At 40.7% G+C, this 22,211-nt stretch overlaps 1 protein-coding gene across 4 annotated transcripts in view; it reads right to left on the reverse strand.

The window, feature by feature from the left end:
• LOC113031917 (PC3-like endoprotease variant B) overlaps positions 1–22,211 on the reverse strand; it is a 213,781-nt gene that overhangs the window by 40,903 nt on the left and 150,667 nt on the right. For all 4 annotated transcript variants that reach the window (XM_026184447.1, XM_026184448.1, XM_026184449.1 and 1 more), the window contains one exon: positions 17,670–17,783. In XM_026184447.1, coding sequence (XP_026040232.1) covers positions 17,670–17,783 — 114 coding nt within the window. The remainder of the gene's footprint in view (positions 1–17,669; positions 17,784–22,211) is intronic.

A 22,211-nucleotide genomic window follows, 5' to 3' on the forward strand; every position in this document is an offset into this window, starting at 1 on the left:
GGCTAGGAACATTTTGCTGGAGTAATAATAGGTCTGGGATATTTACACTGTAGCCCACTCAAGCTTAGCTCTGTGAACAGACTGCTATGAGCTATCAGAAGAGATAGAAGCAAGCAAGAGGAAATACTACAGAGACAAGCACTACACCAGTGTGTACACAGAGTAGGTGTGGCAATAAAACGTGCTTTTTAGAACGCTGAAGGAAAACTGCTCAGTGTGGAGCGGTGCAGTTTGACTTTGGAGGCTCACTCTGTTTCACATATGTGGTCTTTCGCAGTCCAAATAAGAGCTCATTTAGTATATTGTTTTGGGTTCAGTCATTAAATGTTTTTTACGGCATCTGTAATGTTTCTCTTTTGGCCACTTGACAAAAATGACTCTTAACCTCAGTGGAGCTACTTGGTGAAATTATAAAAGTTAAAATGTGTGTTTTTCTCTTCCAATGCGGGGCACATAGGAAAATGCAACACTTTCATTATATTCCCAAATGCAATATATAACTTACCAACGCAGCTAGTCAGAAGTTTATCACCTGTTATTGTGAAGATGTTTTAAAGTATGTTTTTAAAGTTTGACCTAACCCCCAATCCAACCCCAGTTAATGGGCTAGGATAACTGGTGGTACTAAATTACCCATAGATGTGAATGAGTGCGAATGGCTGTCTGTCTTTCTGTGTTAGCCCTGCAACGAACTGGTGACCTTTCACCGTATGGCAGCTGGGATCGACTTCAGCACTCCTACGACCCTAAACTGGATAAGAGGAAGAGAATGGGTGGATGGATTTTCAAAGTTTGTTTTCAAACTGGATTTTCAAAGTGCATTATCTTATACGTGAACATGGCATTCTCATCCCTATTTTTCCTTCTTTTCCCATAAGGGAACTCTTTAGAATTTGATTGCAGCGTTAGACACGACGGACCAAATCTGCAGTCTCAATCTTCCAAATTTTTCCCCAAAGTGCTCCAAGAAATGGCTGTAAAGAATAACAGATACAACTGAACATTATTAATGCCAAACAAAGGTCATTTACAGCCTTTAAGGGGATGAAGTGAGTTACTGACTGCAGCTCAGATCACTGACTCCCATGCCTTTGCAATGTGCTTGCTTTGCGCACATTGACACATAAGACAAGAGCAGTAAGATTGTACAAAATGTGCATTCATAGTTCTGTTATATCTAGCAACACTCGTAGGTGAAGTGAAAAAGCAGCAATCACAGAAATTCATATTGTTTAACCTCTTAAGCCCCAAGCCTAACTGATCTCCTGCCTTTTGCTCCTGTATCAGGGGGCGTTGGGGCTTAAGAGGTTAACAACATGAATAAACTCTCATCCTGAAAGATTCTTATAATGCTGCACTTTGCTGTTCAGGTAAATGTGACAGAAACAGTTGTTTAACCCACATAAAACAGGAGCTAAAAGTTGAATTCATACTGAAACGGTGCTGCTTAAACTATACGACCAAAATGTGACTGAGAATACATCTGATCACAGACTTCTCAAGAAAGAGATGAAATGAAGGCCAGTTTGGACATGAAAAATGATTGTGGAAACCAATAACTACTTAACTTTGTTTCATTAGACAGACATAAAAAAAAGAAATATTTATGCTTCTGAATATCTATGCAAATATCTGTGTTCAGCAAACAAGAGACAGGAAGTGTGTGTCTCTGTGTTTACTCCGCTCTCTCTTAAGAACAAAAAAATGGCAGCCATCAGCCTCGCTGAGTTATAGTGACATGACTCACACAATGTCTACTGCGAGTGACGGCTGCAGCTCTTTTAATTGCATGTCTGCGCTGAATGATGGGATACTTAATTCCTACACATTACACACAATTGCTTTTTCGCAGTGGCAGAGGCCCGGGGAGGCAGCCGAGGCTTTCCGTGGCCATATGGAGAGGGAGGCAGAGCCCAGGCTGAGTGATCGGGAGCTTTCCGCCTTGTCTCTGTACCAGAATGGCTGCTATACTGTACTCAAGCTGCAGGACAGGCACATGAAGACGCACAAACACGCACACACACCTCAAACTGAGCACGCACAGAAGCGAGATGCGGTATCGGCTAAGGCTTAGTCTTAAAATGCTAGCAGATACATAAGCTCTCTCTCTCACTTGCAGTAATGTGAGCACAATCTGCACGGTCTCACACATACTGTACGCGCTCTCAGTTACATACACACTGTAATCTCACACGCAGAGGACATGCAAGCACACACAGGGAAACTCACATGTATTTTCTCAGATACAAACACTCACGCGTGCATGTAGATGCACACGTGCACACACACACACACACACACACACACACACACACACAGTCCTCTGTGTGAAGTGTGTTGACAGTCCTGTCAGCTCACGGTAGCACCATCAGGCACCCTGCTGTCCTGTGAATGGGTCAATTCTCCTTCTTCTTCATCTCTCTTATCGCTCTGTCACATCACTTGTTTTCTGTTGAATCTGTGGTAAGAATAGAGCTCGAGCGCTACAGTAGCTGGATAATGCAGTATCGCTCTGACCCGAACTTTACAGACACAGGAATCTCAGTGTCTTAGTGTAACCAAACATACTGTACCCACATGTACGTGTGAATTTAATGGGGGGGGGGGGGGGGGGGGGGGGGGGGGGGGGCAGGTATAATGGCTGAAATGTGCATGTCTTTGTGGATCTATCTAAGGCTTTTGTATTGACTGGAGGAGCTGCATTAATTTTGTAGACATCTGTTGCCTCTTTTTGTATACGATTCAAGTAGCGTTTTGTGTTTTTTAGGATCCTGATATAGAGGGTCAATCACTGGATAAAGCACTGCTATTAGAAGAGTACAGGAATCAAAAGTAAATGGTAAAACTTGCCAGACAGGTAACCAGTAACTGTTAATTAAAAATATATGGAACATATTTCTTGAGTACTATGAAGTTCCATGGGCAATCACAATCATTAAAATAATACTTTCCCTGTAAAACTCTGATAATTACATAAAGCAGACCGAATCTCAGCATTATCTATGTGGCAGAAATAATGCAAACCCAATGCTCTCCTCAGGTGCAGTGGTTGACAGCTCTTAGAGAAGCTAGCATTACTGTTCAATGATGTGTCCCTGGAAATACCTCGGCCTCCACAGATCCTAACACACCTCAGTGCATACACAATTAGGGAAGAGAGAGACATGTAGTATATAGTGAGGAAGACAGAGAGCCTGCTAATGCATTTAGTAGCCAGGCCTCGTTTAAGAAAAGCCCTTAATGACTTTAATTGATCTTTATTAGCTTCAATTAGAAAGGGACACTGGGGAGGAAACAAGGTTGTGATTCCTGCAGACGGCTCAGTGGAGGTGAGCAGGATCACAGCAACAGTGGGAGACAGTTTCTGAGAACTATGCTGGAAATAAATTTACAGCTGATGTAAAAGCAAAAGGCATAATAGTGGGATTATGTTTTGATGACCTATCGAGCTGAAACCTTGTCATACTGTATGGCATAGGGAGTGACATTAGCATGTTACACTGTGCTGCTAGGTGTAAATTATATTCTCTAACACCTTAAGCAGCTGCCTGAGAATTAATTTCAGAACATACTATAACTTGAACTTCATTTATCACAGGGAATATATTACTAGAGTGAGACTATGTATTCAAACCAATGGGGGAGAAAGAATGTGAGGAGGTGAAGGCGAATTATTGTACATGCAAACGTTTTAGGTGCTTCATCCATCACATAGTAACATCTGAGGAACAAGACGAAGCTGTCCACAGTGCCCTGACCTTTAAAAGACACAGTGAGTCTGGGCTACAACAAGAGACAGAAGAACTGTAGCAACTTCTTCCTGACGCTTGGCTTCGAGTGATCACAAACCAACGAAATAACAGAAACATGTTTTTTAAAAGCACCCGACTGAAGCTGTCACACAGTTCTCAAGCAAGGTGTCAACACAGAAAACAATCAGCAAAGTGAAGTTCCAGTTCAAAACCGGCATGCTATCTTTGGATTAGCTGGTTTGACAAAATTTAAAATGGTTTTCAAGATGGCGGCTATCAAATTTCTCTGTTAACCAAGCTTTCTGCCTCAGGCTCTGGGCCAATTCACAGAAAGAAAAGGAACATTTCATGCGTCATTTAACTTCTGCACAAACTGGATCAATTGAGCACCGCCTATTCCAATCAGAGACATTATTAGAGGACTGAGCGACAGATATACAAAGAGCCTAAAAAATATAACACTAAAATGCAACACAAGTAATGCTCCAGAAAATTATTCTGCAGATTTGATTATTAGAATCACACAAAGCAGTAAAAAAGGCCTAAATATACCTGTTAATACATTTACCATTTACCAAACATGACAGCTGCACATTAGAGCTCTGAAACTTTAAATTGCATGCACTTGAAAATGAAAGGTTACTCATTGTGTTCAGTTCTGTCACTCTACACTACAGCCTAATAAAGTAGACGTGGGCTTTAGTTTATTGCTATGTATTGATGTGCCATCCTGGAGGAGTTCGACTAACTGTGCAATCTCTGCAGGGTCCATGTACCAGTAGTGACCCTGGCCCTAGCCAAATGCAAAACTAGTGAAAAAACAGTCAGATAAGGTAAGAGTGGCCTCAACATGTAAAACTATTCCTGTTTTGGGGGTTTTCTCATTGTTGCCCATCTAGTGCACCTGTTGTTAAATTCATTAACACCAAAACAACAAACTGGTTTTAAACCCACTGTGGTACATGCCTGACCAGATCAATGTCCCACAAGTTTAACTGATGTGATGCTGTACTCTAATTAAAAAGTGTTCCTGCAATCTTTCGGAGGACTGTGTAAAACATATGCCTGGATAAATTTCTGCATTTTAAAATCTGATTGTGTAAGTACGGAAGAGAACAAAAGTCTTAACACTGGTCTAGTAGTTTTTACTTTCTTTCATAAACACTTTAAAAACTAACTTCCAAGAGCAAATTACACATTTCTCATGATTTTCTTATATCACATTTGGAAAGTAAATCTACTTTTTGTTAGTTTAGGGAAAATTACCATTTTTGCTTTTAATTTAACAGAGCTGCATTTTGCTTCCCATATGTGACAGCTGACTAGAGTCTGGCAGCCCTATAAGGTTCACTGAGCCAGTAACAAAGGGCTTTGGTAATTATGTCAGAGCTCCAGCTCCCTTGCATCAAAGTCATAGACAGTTATATAAGATGCACAAAGCTAGCATAATGTCACCCACAGGTTTATCAAGTCTGATTCTAAACTCTCGAGAAGAGGTTTTGCGCTGTTGCCATCTTGGCGTTTTGCAAATGTAGGTAGCTTGAGGTAACTTGGAAACAGCAAGCTCACTGGCTAACAAATCGTGACTGAGCATACCCAGATAATGCTGCTTTCTGAATGACCAGAATTTACTAAACCGAACTAATTTTTTTGTCAGGTAATTGTTTACACAAGACTTTTATAGGAAGACTTTTTGTAACCGCAGGTCCTTGCCCCCCTTTGGGGGCCATTACAATGAATGCAGCCAGACACGTCAATAGTGGCTTTGCTTTCCAGACCAAGCTATGTCCATCTTAAATACTGCCTATGGTCAAAGCGTGTGCTAATGTTTACAACTACGAGACAAGAATAACTCCTCCTGGTCATAAAAACAGAGTAGGAGGGGGAAAGGACAGCACGTGGCTTCTGGGAAAACAGTTATGTAAATACACTCATCGTCTTTCGTCTCCAATATTTGTGTCAAGACCAGAAGTCTTAATGTGTTAGCTTGCAATGCTAGTCGAGCTAGTCTGTCTGTCTAGCTGGAAACAACATCTGTTGGTCTGTCTGCGTGGAATTAAATCCCTACTTTGAATACACATAATATTCTCCCATTCTTGAGCCTGATTCTAATGGAGTCGACTGGATCACATTCAGGTTTGGATCACAAAATTAATGGATTTTGATGCAATGAATATAGATTAAATGCAGCTTTTACAAAACAAAAATGACCTTCTGAAAGCTTAACTTCTCTAATAACTTCATACATTTCAATTACATTTCTAATTGCTATGGCATTTACATGCTTTGGTACAGCATCTAAACTCTCCTTCATAACTGTTGCATTTCTCTTACACCCTAAAACAATGTTAAACAATATTAACTCTAATATACAAATAAAAAGACGGATAAAGCAAAGACAATATGCTCAGAACTGAAGTGAAAATCTCCATCCAAAACAAAAAAAAAAGAAAAAAAAAAAAAAAGAAAAGAAAATCTCCATCCCATTCACCGAGTCCTTCCTCCAGCCCACCATCCATGACTTCCTCTTCCCAGTGCCGTGTTTGTGTTTCTAGAGGGAGCTGGCTGACCCCTGACCCCAGGCTAATGAGAGCGATAACGAGGATTAAAAGGGGGTGACTGGAAGGTGTCTGAGAGTGGGGTTTAAACAATTACACTGGGCTGCCAACATGCCTTTCTTCATGACTCAGGAAATTACAGTCTCCCTCTCTTTCTCCCCCACACACTCTTTCAGTCGGCACACAAAAGATAGGGCTTATGGAAAATAATAAATTATCTCGGGGCCACGTTAACTTGGATGTAAATCGCTGGGCAATTATGTTTTAATAGCCCTTTAAGAGAATGAGTAATTGGGTTGACACTACTGGGGTTGATCAGGCTCACCCATCTCTCTTTCCCTTTGTGGCCGGTGGAAGAGAGCTGTGGGTCTGCGAGGCGGTCAGCCGGCAGCACGACTGCAGCTAAGGTGGTTAGCCTCTGAAAAACTGTAACAGCGATATCAGAGAATCTGGATAACTATTTTCATTCTATTAAAATGAAACCTTTTCTTGCTCCAAAAAGACATGCATTGTCGATATCTTTGTTAAACATTCTTCTTTATTCTCAGCATATTTCCTTTTTTGCTAAGATGTTCTCACTCTTCGTTTGCCAGAGATGATTTTATACATAAGACTTTCTCCTGATTAAGTTTTTGTTTTTGTAAAAGGTGCTTTGTCGCTAAGAAGACCCTGTGGCTATCTGTGTCTACCAATGGAGGTGGTGTTCATATACTACATACTTGAAAAGAAGATGTTGCAAAGCAGTTCAAAAGCTATATCTGTACGGTCAGTAAAAATTACATCACTCTACTAAATATAGCTTTTAAAATGACCGGTTGTATTTATAATAGGAGGATATGAAAATATTATAATCTTAATTAAATGAGCAAGGTATCTGTAACAAAAACAAAAAAAAAACCTCTGTGCATGGAGTGGGAGGAGAGCCAGATGCTGAAAAAGTCTATTTATCACTACCATGAAATCTGGCAACCCACTGGCTATGTTTGATGACAATGGGCAAAACTCTGGCTGTTGTAGCCGGTGTATATCAGGACCAAGACTTGCTGGAATTTTTTTTTTCTACAAATACACATTTTGAAAATGTTAATTAAAAGCAAAACTGTCACCAGAGAAAAGACGGTGGCTTCAAAATTTTATTGTGACAAACAAACTAGCGAGCTAACTGTTAACTAACTCTGTTCAACTTTGTAAATACTCCTTTTCATGGATGTCTGGATGTTATACTTTATTGTAACATTTTGGAGAAAACTGAACGTTTCATTTAAGATGAAAGAATTTGGAGTGTTTTAAACTGTCAGTCATGCCACGGTGTTTGAGAAGAAGAAGAAGGGTTTGGAATGGCTAATGACGTGAGCGTGTTTAGATTACGAGTGGACTACTAACAGAAACCTGAATTCTTCTTGTACCAAAAGTCTCGTCCCTTACCTACAGATTCTGTATGTTTCTATGAGGACATCTATTAATAGTCAAATTATGTCATCAGACCTTGTAATTTAGCGATCATAAAGGAGAAACGAAAACTCTGGAACCTCAGCCATAATTCCATTTTCTATTAAAAAAAATTGAGTTGCTCAGAATGCACATTCAAACCAACCAAACCACTGTATTTATAGCACAACAGTGGATACTGTCACTGTTTTTAAGGGTGACAAAGTAACATCTTAGTTCACTTAAATCATCAAGAAACAGAATTTAAATAAAATGTTAAATTATATTTGATAACAAATATGTTGCAGGTTTTTATGTCAATCTATATATGTCTGAGTATAATTCTGATTAGAAGCTTAATCGCCATTCTCATCCCTACTATCAGACACACACACACACACACAAACACACATGCACACACACGCACACAGAGCTCAGCAGGCTCCTGACCAGCACCCTTCAACCTCTGAACTCGGGTCCAGATTGTGACCTCTGGATTATCACCGTGTGTCTTGATTTGGCCAGCCCCGGGGGAGTGGCGGTGTAGGTAGAGGAGGCAAAATCGATGGAGAGAGGGAAGAGATCACAACAGGCCAAACCTGGTGAGCTGAGAACCACCAAATGAGACTGGAACAACATGAACAGCAGGGGTGAGGAGGAGGGAAGGAAAGAGGATAGAAAAAAAATGGAAAAAAAATTGTGATAGGATCTGATGCTAGGCTGAGTTTGACATGGAAGAAGGAAATAATCAAAATCCCCGGCAGGTTGTCGGACCTTACCGCAATGAACAAGCAAATGGTGGGATAAACCTGTATTTATCTTCTTATACTTTCATCTCGGGAAGAAGACAAACGGGGTAGGAAATCGATCAGATGAGCATCTGTTAGGCTTGGCAACAGTCGCAAGTCTGCAGAAATGGATTTTAAAGCCCATTTTTCAATTTCGTCTTCATTACTGTGAGCGTCGTGCAGGCGCTTAAAGGACACTTCCACAGTAAAAGAAGAAAAAAGATCTGCGTGTGCATTGTGCAGGCTACTACACCTCAGTTCTTTGCCCTGTTTCCTTTCATAGATCCACAAGACGCAGTGAGTGCTCGACGTGGACAATTTCTGTCATGTTTTCCCACAGAGGTAATGGAACAAGACTAACAAGTGTTTTTCTTTGATAAAACTTCCTGTTATTTAAAAATTAAAATGCTATCTATGTAAGTGTTATTTACACAAACACAGCAGAGGTAAAAAAAAAGAAATTGCAACTTAATTGTGAGCGTGTGTTTGGTCTATCACGTGGTGGGGATGAGGCATGTTACATGTGTATGATGCAGCACAGCTCAAGTTGTCTTTTAAGCTTGCAGGCTTCACCCCATTTGTGTTACAATACTGCGATCACCTTTGAAATCTGCACTCAAAATGATTTAACACCACAGCAGTTACAAGTTTTCACTGGCTCTCTTCTTGTCAGTGTGCTTACAAGAATTTACACAAAACCTGTGGTTGTCCATTTGTTTACTGAATTCTACCAGGATATTTTAGACAGTGGGGACTTTATGACTTGATATGTTAATCAAAAATATCTACAGACATCATTTCTAGAAGCCAGGGATGGCATTTGGTATCATCATCATTTATAAACAGAAAACAACTGTTACTGCTTTTTGTCGATGTGGACAGTATAAAAGATTTTACCGTATAAAAATTCATCATAGCGATAGCTTTTAAAGGTCCTTCGTGTGCTCACAAGGCCTTCTACTTAGTATGCTTCCTGCACCTGCGTGTCTTTATATCTGAAACTGTGTCATTGTGCCTGTGTGTATCCTTTTCCTCTACCTCCCATCCTCCCGCTGTTGCTCGCCGAGGTTCTTTTATTCCCTCCTGAGCAGCTCTGTCACCCATGTCGCCGGGGGACAAGGAGAATGTCGCGTTTTTTCCCCTGGATCAAAAATTTACGAGCAATTAAAAGGCGGCCGACGCCCAGCATCCATCAACCCCTGCGTGCAGCCAGGTTGGGTGAGGGGGACTTGCAGTAAACCACAGGCTATATACTTTTATATCTGTTTTCCCTCCGAAGAGGGAAGGTTATGACAAAATTATGTTTTACTGTTCCTGGATCCGACCACGATGTAGAAATCTTTCATGAAACAGGCTCGTTGGAGGTCAGAGCCTTTAGAAGGGAGGACAGACAGAGAAATATGTATGTGTATGCATGTAAAAGTGTGCGTACTGTTCATGTCGGGTGATTTTCAAATCCACGGCAGAGGCCTTAAAAACAAAAAGAATAGCTCTTCCAGTTTCTGAGGGAAGAGTGACCTAATTACTCTGTTGTTTATTACTGCAGAGCTCTGATTTATGTCCCCGGGCTGATGGAATTTCAACACTGAGTCTTCCTCGTCAATAACGACACATTCTTTCTGTATTTGATTACGCAAACACACACAGCCCTGCACAATGATCCATTGCGACACACCTAATACACAAAAAGGCACGCGAGGCCTCATACATCAACGCAGTCACTCTTTCACTTTTTCTGGCTCCTCGCGACAGGCCCAGACTCATTTGCATCCTTAATTGTGTTGTAATGTACTTTTAATTTGAAAATGGAGGCAATTAATTATTTTGATATGGAACAAAATGCCGCAAATGTAAACATTCTAATAGTTCTCCATGAACAGAGTATCATTTTTCAAAAGAGGGATTGAATCTTATCTCATTTTTTAATGCCACAGTTTTTTCCCCTCGTTTTTTTTAAAGACACCATTTCACCACTCATGCATTCTCCTTGATATTCACTTTGGGTTTTTTTGCAACCGGGGCAGCGTTTCTTTGATCTATTCCACCACTGTTATTTTCTATCTCAATCTCCCACAGGATAATTACTGTAGTTGCACCTATGGTATCAGAAGAGATTAAATGAAATTAAGCCCGTCTGGACGCTCTGCTTGTTCTCCGTACGTCATCCCTCTGCTGCAGACTCTCCTCCTTCTATTTCTAGGTTAGAGAGGCTTCGAGTGGAGATGTGAAACGCAGATTTGTTGCTGTGTTTTTTTTCTTCCCTTCGCAGACCATGTGATCAATAGGTGTCAATGTTCAAAGACTACAGAGCAACGCCAGAGGAGAGGAAAGGAAAGGAGAGAAGAGGGAGATCCATTTGTAGAGTTCCTAGAAAAAACCCCTGACAAATTCACTCCCTCAGTCTGATAAACTCAGCACGGAGACAGGATGGATGCGTGTTATTCCTTTTTCGTCTTTTCACCCATTTCCATCACCTTTCTTTCCCTCTCCCCTCTCAGACTCATACACACAGTTTTTTTTTGTCCTTTTATATCTCTATTCCCCCCCAACACCCCCCCCCCCCCCCACTCTCTCTTCTGATTCTCCTGAGGGTGCTGGGAGCCGGCTGACATCACAGCCGGCCCGGCAACAACCTATAAATTATGAGTGACAAGTCTTTGGACCAATAAAAGCACCACCATATTTCATGCACAGTAAATCTGATTGCAGATTGCTGTGGCGTGTGGCGGCTGACATGTTTATTGTCGTCATGGCAGTGGGAGCAGAGGGTGGAGAGGCGGAGGGTGGTGGGTCGCTCCCCAACATCAGAGTTGTTTTTTTTGTTGCTTTTTACAAAAGCTCCCAGTCTATATGGAGGTCAAACAGATGGGAACTCTAGGATGCGTGCGACCCATTCCACCCACCCAACGCCCCACCAAATCCCCCAACACACACACATCAATGCCAACTCACCCAACATCTATAAGGAAGCTATTTTTCCTGCAGCTTTAACAAAGCCATGCAGTCGATGCTTTCTCTGCAGCCATCTGTCCCCAATCCGCACATGCTCCCAACAAAACTTTTAAAGAGGTTACATCCAGCAACTCTGATTTTCCTCAATTAAAGCGAAAGCTAACTTTTTGAAAGAAGAAATAATGTTCTGCTCTGTTGTTTGCGTTTTGTGTCCATCCTGCGAACACCGTCTCGCTCTGACGGATCAGTAATCCTCTGCTGTACAGCCTCTAACTATTGATGCTGTTTGATTAATGTTTGCTAAAAACTGCACTTCAAAGCTGTTATTTGAATCTTCACAAGAAACTCGAGTTTGCGACAGATTGGCGCTGACAGCACGGCAAAGTCAGTCATTATTTAGAGGACTAACATGCTGATTTCGGTAACAAAATGAAACTTTTGGACAATAAGAAAAATATTTCTTGATTTTAGAGGAACAGGCATCAGCTGAAAGACGCGGATCTGCATGAATACTGTGCAGTTTCAGTTTCTCTTTCCCCTCAACCCTAACTTGCCGTGGCAGATGGCTGCCCCTACCTGAGCCTGGTTCTGCTGACTTCCAGTTAAAAGTGAGTTTTTCCTTCCCGCTGTCGCTAAGTACTCATTTTTTGCCAGGACAACATTTTGGGACTAAATTATAAGGAAGCGATGTGTAAAAAAATGTAATTTCTATTAGTAGATTACAGTTATTTATCTATTACTTAGTTATTTTGTTGTAGTGTGAATGGCCATGGAGGAAAACTTAAGAAAACAGTTTTCCCAAATCTATGCCCTTTTCACATGTTCCAAAGCCTTCCACTCAGTGACACTTCTGCTAAAGGGAGCTGTGTAACTGTTGGGATTGGGTCTTACCTTATAATACCTTAAGGTAAGGTCTTACCTTACCTTTATCTTAATATCAAGTGCCTTGGGGCTACTGTTTTTTGAGTTGGTGCCATATAACTAACAGTGAATTGAATTTCTACAACATAGTATTGTTGCTTACTCCTAAAGTGGCCCTATACTTTTTTCTTATGTCTGTCCTATGCATGTCTAGGGGCTGGTCATTGTAAATATGATCAAAGCTTTAAATAATTGGGCCAGCAGATTCGAATGTAGTCCCTGTGAACCATAAGCTCTGGCTTCAGATTGCTCTAAACACTCAGTTTCAGACAGTTTTTTCTACACTCTATGGTGTCAGTGACAGCAGATACCCTTAATTTGGTCTCCTTATACATACAACTGCTCTTCAGACCTGCTATTTATGAAGGTGAGCCAATGAGACAAAGCTTGTTTCAGACAGTGGATGAACTAAACGAAACAAGGACGAGTACAAAGATTATACATAAGAATAAATAAGGATTATTTACACTAAGAATCATGCAAGTTCCACTAGTTGAGTCCAAAAAGATTTAAAGTTGAAATTAGTATAACAGATCTACTTTATGTCTGTCCAAAGTCTACTTTTAGAAACATAATTCTGTACAGTTGGACTATTTTATGGTAATAATATTATTAATAACGAAAACACACTCTGCTCTTTATCATTTTCTTCTTGATTTTATTTAAGCCATCTTCTTCTCAGGACCTCAAGTACTAATGAAAGCATCTCTTGTCTAACCTCATACAGCGACGCGCTTCAGGACTGTCTTTAATTTTCTTAAACCTGGATCCTCTCGTTACAGATATCACATCTAATCTTTAATGTATTGCAACAACCTTATTGATGGTAAGTGACCCTGTGCTTGTGGCACTGCCTGGTCCACCCGTCCTGACGCATGTAATAAACCATTCTTTATAATTAGTGTGGCCGCTGCAGTATGATCAGGGCATTACAAGTTCTCTGCCATAGCCCCTAAATGGGCAGATTTCAACAGATGCCCGCTGGTGTGATCGGCATCATTATATTTTAATTAATCCATTCTTCTCACAGCAACACAGTAATTACAATCTATTTTATGACATGGCATGCTGCGAAAGAGGGGATGGAAGAGAGAAATAAGAAAGGAGTGAGCGAGAATAACAGCGAGCAAAAAGGGAAAAGGAGAGGAGAGGAATGTTGAGGAAAAAAAACTACAAAGAGAGGCGAGGAGTGTTAGTTACAGCAAAGATGAAGAGAAGCAAGTTTAAGGTGAGTGAGACGGTGAGGAGGGAAAAGCATCACTAACACTATGACTGATTACCGGTATGTCATCGCCTGGCAGACACTGTGAAAGCATTGTAAAACCGTTTATGGGATGTCTAGAAGAGCATGGGTTTCTCTCTCGCTCGCTCGCTCTGGTTCTACACTGAGAGAGAGAGAGAGAAGCTCCAGTCCCTCCAGCCTGCGTCTGTAAATCACTGCAGGTACGGACACTCAGACACGCTGTGGGTGTGATAATAACATTAGAGGATTACAATGACACTCCTCCCCGGACAAGATCACCTGTCTCAACTGTCATAAAACAGACTGCTGCTTTTTGTGGTTGAAGCACTTTATATATGAGGAGAGTGTGGAGGTGTGAGCACAGACAAAAGTGGTGTGTATGTGTGTGTGTGCGCGCATGTGGAAACAGCATCAGTGGATAGGTAGTAGAAGTCTGGTTGTTATGTTAACACCTGAGTACTAAGGTTAAACAGATAAAATGTTAATATGTGTTAATGTGTTTGGAGATTTTCTCTTACTTATATTTTTTTATCAAGCCAGAGGCTATATGTGGTTATTGCTCCCAGTCCACAGTGAAGGCTTCAGCCTGCCTTGTTTGCAGTGTCACACATCAGGTCACTGCTAGAGGTTAACTCTCAGATATAAACTGTACATAAAAGATGGACACTGCTCCCGGGCATTGCAAGTGAAGCCAACAGGGGACTGCATAGGGGTGACTACTTTGGTTCAGAATAGGTTGAGATGTTTTTACACCAGTGGTGTTTAAATCAGGTTTGTTTTCCCCCTTTGGTGTGGATCTTTTGCCCAGCTTGACAAGCTGGACATGATGCTGCTACTCAACCTTCTTGTCAGTGTTTCCAAGAGGTCACTTGTGCTGTTGCAGTACAAAAAAAAAAAAATCCCCAGTGGTTGGTTAAGTATATTCCCCAAAGAGCACAAACATAAAAGACATGCTAGTAAAACTATTGACAAGACTATCAATACTCAAAGAATCAAAAGGAGCTTAAAAGAAGATCTGTAATCACTCACCTGACTGCTTTCCCAGATGTTCAGCTGTTAGACTGTTCTTTGCATCACCTCCACATTCCCACACTATCAAACTCAATGCTGACATCATTACACTAGTCCAATCATCTTCTTGCCCACCTTCATTGAGCCAATGAGCCTCCACTCTATGTGCTTTAAATCTCAGCGCTCTTCCAACATTCTCCCTTTCAGAATATCACCTGTGCAACCCACCTCCTCCTCATTTCTGCCTTACTCGAGTATCTCAAAGCTCCATCCAAGCCGCCACCACCACCAACATCTAGCTTTCAGGGGAGTCATTTCCTAAACCCTATCACCATTGGGGTTCTGTTCTGCCACGATGGGTCATCGGAGCCTAACCACTAAATAGATTAATTCATTTCTCTAATATAGCTCAATAGATTCAGTGGCCAACATAAGTATCTATAACGCCCCAGACTAAATAGAGACTGACAAATTTGCAGGATGTGCCCTTCTAAATATAGCAGTTTCAAAGTTTTAGTGATGTTTTCAATGGTTAAGAAAAAATTATAGTTCATAGGTATAATTAATGGAATCCTACTTTTTATAAATCTGCCCATAAAACTTCCTTTATGCTCTAAATATTTTATCTTGCTGTATTATATTTTACGCCTACAAGATGCCATGAAGCATACAGCACAGGTGTAACGTAATTGAAAGATTATCTTTATTATCGGCACAAGCAACATATATCCTACAAAGCAGCAGCTGATGGTTCATCTGCATTTTTTATCTGTTATTTACAATTGAGGCAAAAAGTCACCAGTAATAACTGTAATTAATTAAAATTATTCAATCCCAGGCAGTAGGAGATAATGATTTTGAAACACTTTGCTTTTCAGCAGTAAAAACAAGTATTTAGAAATGAAGGAATACTGCTGAATTTCTGAATTCACAAATATGCAGAAAAAGGTCAGAAAGTTTCAAATATGACTGTTACACAACAGCAGCACAAACTTTTAAGTCGAAATTGTGACGTTTTTAGTACCTTTGACAGCAGCTACAACTTCTCATTATACAACGTTGCCCGCAGTAATTTGATATCAACTTTTAGTAACTGAAACTACGTCACTAATCGTTCACACTACAAATTCCAAAATACTGATACTGCCAGTGCTACCCCTCAGTCTCCTAGTAGATGTACGAATGGTATAAATTTGGAGAGCCCAGATGACATCTCTTTGGAGTTATCATGTTCAGAAGATTTTCAGAAAACTTGACCTCTAACCTTGAGGTCAAGGTCATTTTTAGGAGATGCACTTATGGTATCAAATTGAAAACCTCCCTGAGGTTTCTTCCTGTTAAAAGGCAGATTTTCCTTCCTGCTTTCACCAAGTGCTTATTCAAAGGGGCCCTTCTGATTGTTTGGGGTTTCTCTGTATTACTGTAGGGTTTTCATCTTACAATGTAAAGTGCCTTGAGGCAACTGTTACTGGGATTTGGTGCTATATAAACAGAACTGAATTGATTTGAAATGAATTTAATGAAATTATTTGGCCAGATGACTTTTCACATTTTAGTTAAATAAAATATTTGTTACATAGGCAAATATTGGAGAGTGAGAATATTTACAGATAAAGCGACTGTACAATTCATCTGCCACAGGAGATGCACAAAACTATTTAAATCATTCAGTGGATATATGATGTCATCTGTTTTTCCTATTGGATATCTATTTGAAGTTTGGTAATTATGGGCTATTGCCAGAAATATTTATAGTGATGCTGGCAAGCAGAATGTAATTAGTTAATCATTGAATACAAATTATTGTTGATGCTAAATTCGAGATATTGTGTTCACGAGAATGGGACAAACAACCTGAAAACAGTGAGAGAGCTGAGTGAGTCATTGTTGGCAGCTGATGTCAACAGTTATAATAACCCTTTTTTAAAAATAAAAAACATAAAAGGAGGTATAAGGCAATGAGGTGCAACTGAGGTCAGAGGAGGTGAGGGAGGCGTTGTCTCCTGTTGCTGTTGCAGCAGATGAGTCATCTACAAGCTGAGGTTCATGAACAAGAGAGCACTTGTGCTAGCCAATCGAGCTCAGAGGTTCTGAAGTGGTTTTGTATTATATAAACATCATGAAGGGAAACCTTTTCCATATGATTATACAGAAGAAAAAGACAACATTTGCCTTTTGTCTATCTACATATAAAATAAACTGACTAAGAAACATTTTATAATCTAATCAGGAGGCGAAGAGAAGAGGAGGAGACAGCAGAGCAGATAAGGAGTGTCACAGAGAGATGAGACACCAAAAAGAGCTCCTGGAGAGGTGAAGAAGAGGAGGGTATCAGATAGATAACACACAGAGTTAACGCAGTTTGTCACAGTTCATTTTCGTCACAGCTCAAACAGGGCCGTTGTCGCACAAGAGAAACAGAAGCTCGGGAGATCCGGATTGGTCGATTTTATTTTGAAGTATTGGCAACGTACAGTCAAGCCTATGACTGCTTTATTTACATCACGGCTATAATTCTTCTGTTCTCCTCTTACTGTTGGAAATAAACATGACAATGAAGATGAAAGGGAAGTTAGACTGTACTTGTTTTGTTTTTTACACTTTATGCTAGGGAACCATCTTAGGAACCTTTACTACATTCATTGTACTCATATATACGCTCAAAAATTTATTGGGTGAAAATCTAAAAAATTTCAGGGCTGGGCAGAGCCACCCCCACCCACCACCAAATATTTCAAGGTCCTTACGACGCCCATGGGGGTTATATTTTTGCAATTTTTCTTGGACTGGAGAAATGATTTTATAAAGTCTGTGCTGTCTGCACAACCTTGGGGTAAGAAAAAATAAGTGTTTCAGCTATGTACTCATAAAAATCTATAGACCTAATGATTAATGCGACTGATTAATACATGAATTAGTTTACAAGTAAGCTAAGTAGGCGAGATGCTGGCAGACTGCTGGGACTAATCCCAGTGGTAACGCCACATGTTTGTGTTGCATGCATGTTTTACGGTACCTATGGTGAACATGGTATCCTGCTACATTGATGTTCCAGCCAGGCTCTTTAGGGTCGGGGATCTTTGCTGTCTTGGCGATCAGATGCTGAACATCCCTCCACGTCAGCTCAGGACTAGGGCAAGAGACATAAAACAGAATATCATCAAACGCATCTTTCCTTTCGGCCTGTGTTCTACACCGACTGAAACCACAGAGGAAACACTTCAACTCTGCGTGATACTCTGAAAAGAGACCTGCAGGGAGCTCAGCGCTCCAGTCTTGTGCAGAAAAAAGCTGGAGGACGGTTTTATGGGGTGTACAACACACTTTATCAGGCCCACATGTAAAGCTTGCACTGTATTAATGCAAAGGTTTATTGATACATAAACTGCCGCGATGAGACGCTGCCATACCTTTAATAGCAGGTCCTCTAGACATAAAAGCACCTACTTAAAGTCAAGCTTACATTTTTAATAATGGTGTCACTAAAAACTGTGAATCCAACAAAGAATATATGAGACTTTAACAAAAGAGCCAAGAGAGTCGAATGTAGAAAAAATCTTCTTTTTAATCCCGGGCAGGGGAATTCTAATGGAGCGGACTCAAGTGTCATGTCAAGCAATATACTAATGGAATCCAATTAAGACCTTTAAACTGTGCAGAGAGCTGGAGGATATTAGCTCAGTTTTCTATAACAAAAGACCAAAGGGTCGTCAATGAGGGCTTTTTCAGGATATAAAAAGCATAAAGGAAATTGGGTTTTTCTGCTTTATCCACTCATTATTGTTCCCTAAGAAAATGACTTGAATGGAGCATAAGAAAACCGCTTGGCTACCCATTCTGAACACCTTTTCTTTTTTTTTCCTGTTCCTGAGGAGAAACGCTTCTGCTGTGTGCCTCAACATCTGTACACAGGCACTCATTTCTCCAGTACAGAAGGATAGAAGGAAGGTAATTAAAGGTATACTACACAGCTAATTTCTCCCATCATTAATGATAAAACTGCAACACATCATGCATGCATCCGGCTCCGCGCTAAGGTGTAACGTCTCAGTCAACGGCGAAATCTGCACTAAGACGTGGAGATTTAAAAAAAAAAAAAAAAAAAAAAAGGCCTTTGGAAAGTAAAAGGGGGAAGAAACCCACAAGTAGCCTCTTCATTATTGTGCGGCTGGGTGTTAGACATCTTGGGAAATATCAGGCGCAGATGTAAACAGATGTATTCCATTCACGTATTTGAAAAAAATAAAGCAGAACAAAAGCGGGGAGAGAAGCTTTCATTAGCAGCATAAAACAAAACCCTGGCAAGCAGCACGAACAAGCAGCTAAAACAACATGATAGGAATAATACCAGTAACACTAATAATAGACGGATAGAATGAAACAAAACACAACGCACAAACAATTATTTTAAGCTTTGATTTCAAAGGGATTGGACTGTGCACGTGTGTGCGTGGGGTGGTGTGTAAGCTTTGTACTTTTGAACTGTTGCTGCTCACCGCGTGCATGCGTGTGTGTCTGTGCGCGAGTGTGCGGTCTGTATTATATATTAGCGGCAGCAGCGTGATTCCGATGTGTGCACTCCCCCACCTCTATCATCAGCACCACCACCACCACCATCACCCCTCTGGTGGAATCAGAGAAAGCCCCGCGGCCCCGGCTGGTTTGCATAAAGCAAACAAAATTAAATTTGCTTTGCTAAATCAAAGCATGTATGGTATTCCAAGCTGCTCTCTCTGGGACAAATTACTTCAAACGGCCTCCTTTGTATCATAACAGAATAAAAAAAAGAAAAAAATCAGCCCAATCAGCGGCTCTCCAAAACTCTCGACTCGGGAATTAATTATTGAACCGAGGGCTTTTCTCTCTCCTAGCAGTCAGCGACACAGATCTATTTATTTTGGAAAAGTCGTTTTGCTCTTAAAAACACACTGTTGGCTGAGAGCGCAGTGCTGCTATCTCCCTCTCTTTCTCTCCTGCTCTCTCTCTCTTTCGCAGTGTTTTCACTCCTCTTTGCAGCACAGCCCCTGAAGGGACGTGTGAATAGGTTTAGGCCACGAAATTAATATGAAAACCCCACGACCAGCATCCGCCATAGTGCTGGTTAAACAGAACTATTGCTTATGCTGTAATGGACTTAAGATGAACTGAGCTGTTAACTTGTGAGGTTTATTTCAGACAGAGGTGGCTGGGTTTTTTTCGCTGCAGGAGCTTTTTGTAGGAATGCTAGATGTGCGTTTCTTTCTTTCCACTGCTTTTAGTTTAGTTGCCACAAGTTCAAAGCACTATTAAAGTAGAACAATACAAGTTAATTATGGTTTCTAAACTAAGTTTTGCAAACATCTCTAGTAAATCCACTAATTATTTATGACATCCTAGATGTATTTATATTTTTGACCACCTATTGTATGGTGGAACAGTGGAGTAGTGGGTAGCACTGTTGCCTAGCAAAAGGTCCTGGGTTCAAATCCACCATCCACAGCCTTTATGTGTAGAGTTTGCATTTTTTCCCAGAGTCTGTGTAGATTCTTCCTGGGTACTCTGGCTTAATCCCACAGTCCACAGTTAGTGGTGTTAGGTTCAACTGGTGATTCTAAACGGGCCATAGGTGTGAATGTGATTATTGGTGCCTCTCTGTGTTGGCAACCTGTCTAAGTTGTCCCCTATCACCCTATAGCAGCTCCAGCCTCCTCGTGACACTGAACTGAATAAGTGGGAGAAAAGGGATGGATGGATGCAGCCAGTCTCACACGTAGAGTTTAACCAAAAACATTTGTGGGAAAACATTGTCTAAAGTTGAAATGCATCAAGTAGCAGCAACATGGTAAAGTCTAAGGGGGATTCTTTTTGAAGCTGTTACTATTTTGTATTTTTAGTGCGCTTAGAAAAGCATTTAACTGCAGACTGACTGCTACTGCAGTGAGTAAATGTCATATCTGGTTTGATGCCATTTAACAGCGCTATTACCAATGTACATTTTGGTGCATCCCCACCAGAAATGCGATCAGCTATTATCTACAAATGTCATATACGAAATCAAAAAAGCACAGATAAAACCGTTACTCGTGCTAGCTTGCAAAACAGGCTGCAGTAGATGTTTATAGTGAAGGACTAGGTGGTGAAATACAATAGCTGTCAAGGTAGCAGCAATATGCTGTTTCATCTCTGGACTCATCACATACTGTTCCTGCCTAGAAGCCTTTCTGGTCATACTTTAATGCAACAGGTACCATGATAGCATCCCATTCTTTTTGATGTACCTTTATCATTATTTCCAGCATGCACGGCACTGTTTACCATTTTACCATACAGAAAGCAGGTGATTACATGAAAATCAGCCAGAAGACGGGCGTCCTGTCTGGGACATGATTATAAACTGAAATTTTACTTTTGTTTATAACTTGAATTTTCAGTCACTATTTGGGGAGTGAAGATACCACATTTCATTATTAAGTTTAAAAAACAAAGCTCTCTTTCACAGCATTAACTGCTTATTATAAGAAAACATCTCCAATCTGCAAGTTTTGTTGTCACAGTTAAATGTTCCACATCAGTAAAAACACCAGCAGGGCACTTTTTCCTTGGAGCCTCATGGTGTCCATTTCAGATATAGAGGGACTCCTATTGAACTCTGTCTGACTATAGAGTTTATATTACACTTCGGAAACACCAGCTGTGTTAGAACATGATGCTGACCCTGACCAAGCAACAGAGTGTCCTGATTTGGGACTGAGAACTGATTGACTGTTGTTTGCTAGGCAGATACCAAAGCTCTCCAGTTAACATACTTTCCTAAAGATTGTATTTGTAACTTTAACTCCGTCACAATGACTGCATGCACACAACACCAGCACTTACCTGATTCTACTGAAATGAACTAATCCCAACTTTTTTTTTCTTTTTAAATGCCGCTCTGACTTTAAGCCTTTAAGCTGAAATGTTTCGAAAAGAATGCTGGGATTACTTCTGCTGCACATAGGACAAACATATGACAACTCGTACACAACAAACTAAGAAAATACGTGGACGAACTCGTGTTTCCTGTCATGGATTATCTTACTCTGTCGAAGCTGTTTTCACTAGTGTGAAATTATAATTGCTGACAGCGTCGTCTTCTGTGAGCTAAACTGCGACATTCGGAATAGAGGAGCCGAGTGATCGCTGGTCTGCTGGGGCAGAGTTCGGCTGTATACGAGCAGCCCCTCAAACCCTAACAGCCGTCATCTCCTCGCCAAGGCTCACAAAGCAGCACAGCAGCCATCACAGTGAGCACACAACTGTTTACAAATCCCCAGTTAATAGGATCAGGCCTCATTGACTGGGCCGCTTCGATGTGTCTGATGTAATCTATTAGCTGTATGATAGTCAGTGTCTCAGTCCAATCGATAAACCTGGGCCTCCATATTGCTCCACTGTGGACTGTTACTCCTCTTTAGTGCTGCTTAGAATGCAGGCTTAGTGGCTATAAAAAGTGTGTGCTTGTGCGTGTGTCTGTGTGTATGCTTACCTACTTATTCTTGTATTTTAGATACAATACGCACTTGTATGAAATTTTGAGTTT

This window comes from Astatotilapia calliptera, chromosome 11, assembly GCF_900246225.1.
Source record: "Astatotilapia calliptera chromosome 11, fAstCal1.2, whole genome shotgun sequence".
In the NCBI taxonomy this organism is placed as follows: domain Eukaryota; kingdom Metazoa; phylum Chordata; class Actinopteri; order Cichliformes; family Cichlidae; genus Astatotilapia; species Astatotilapia calliptera.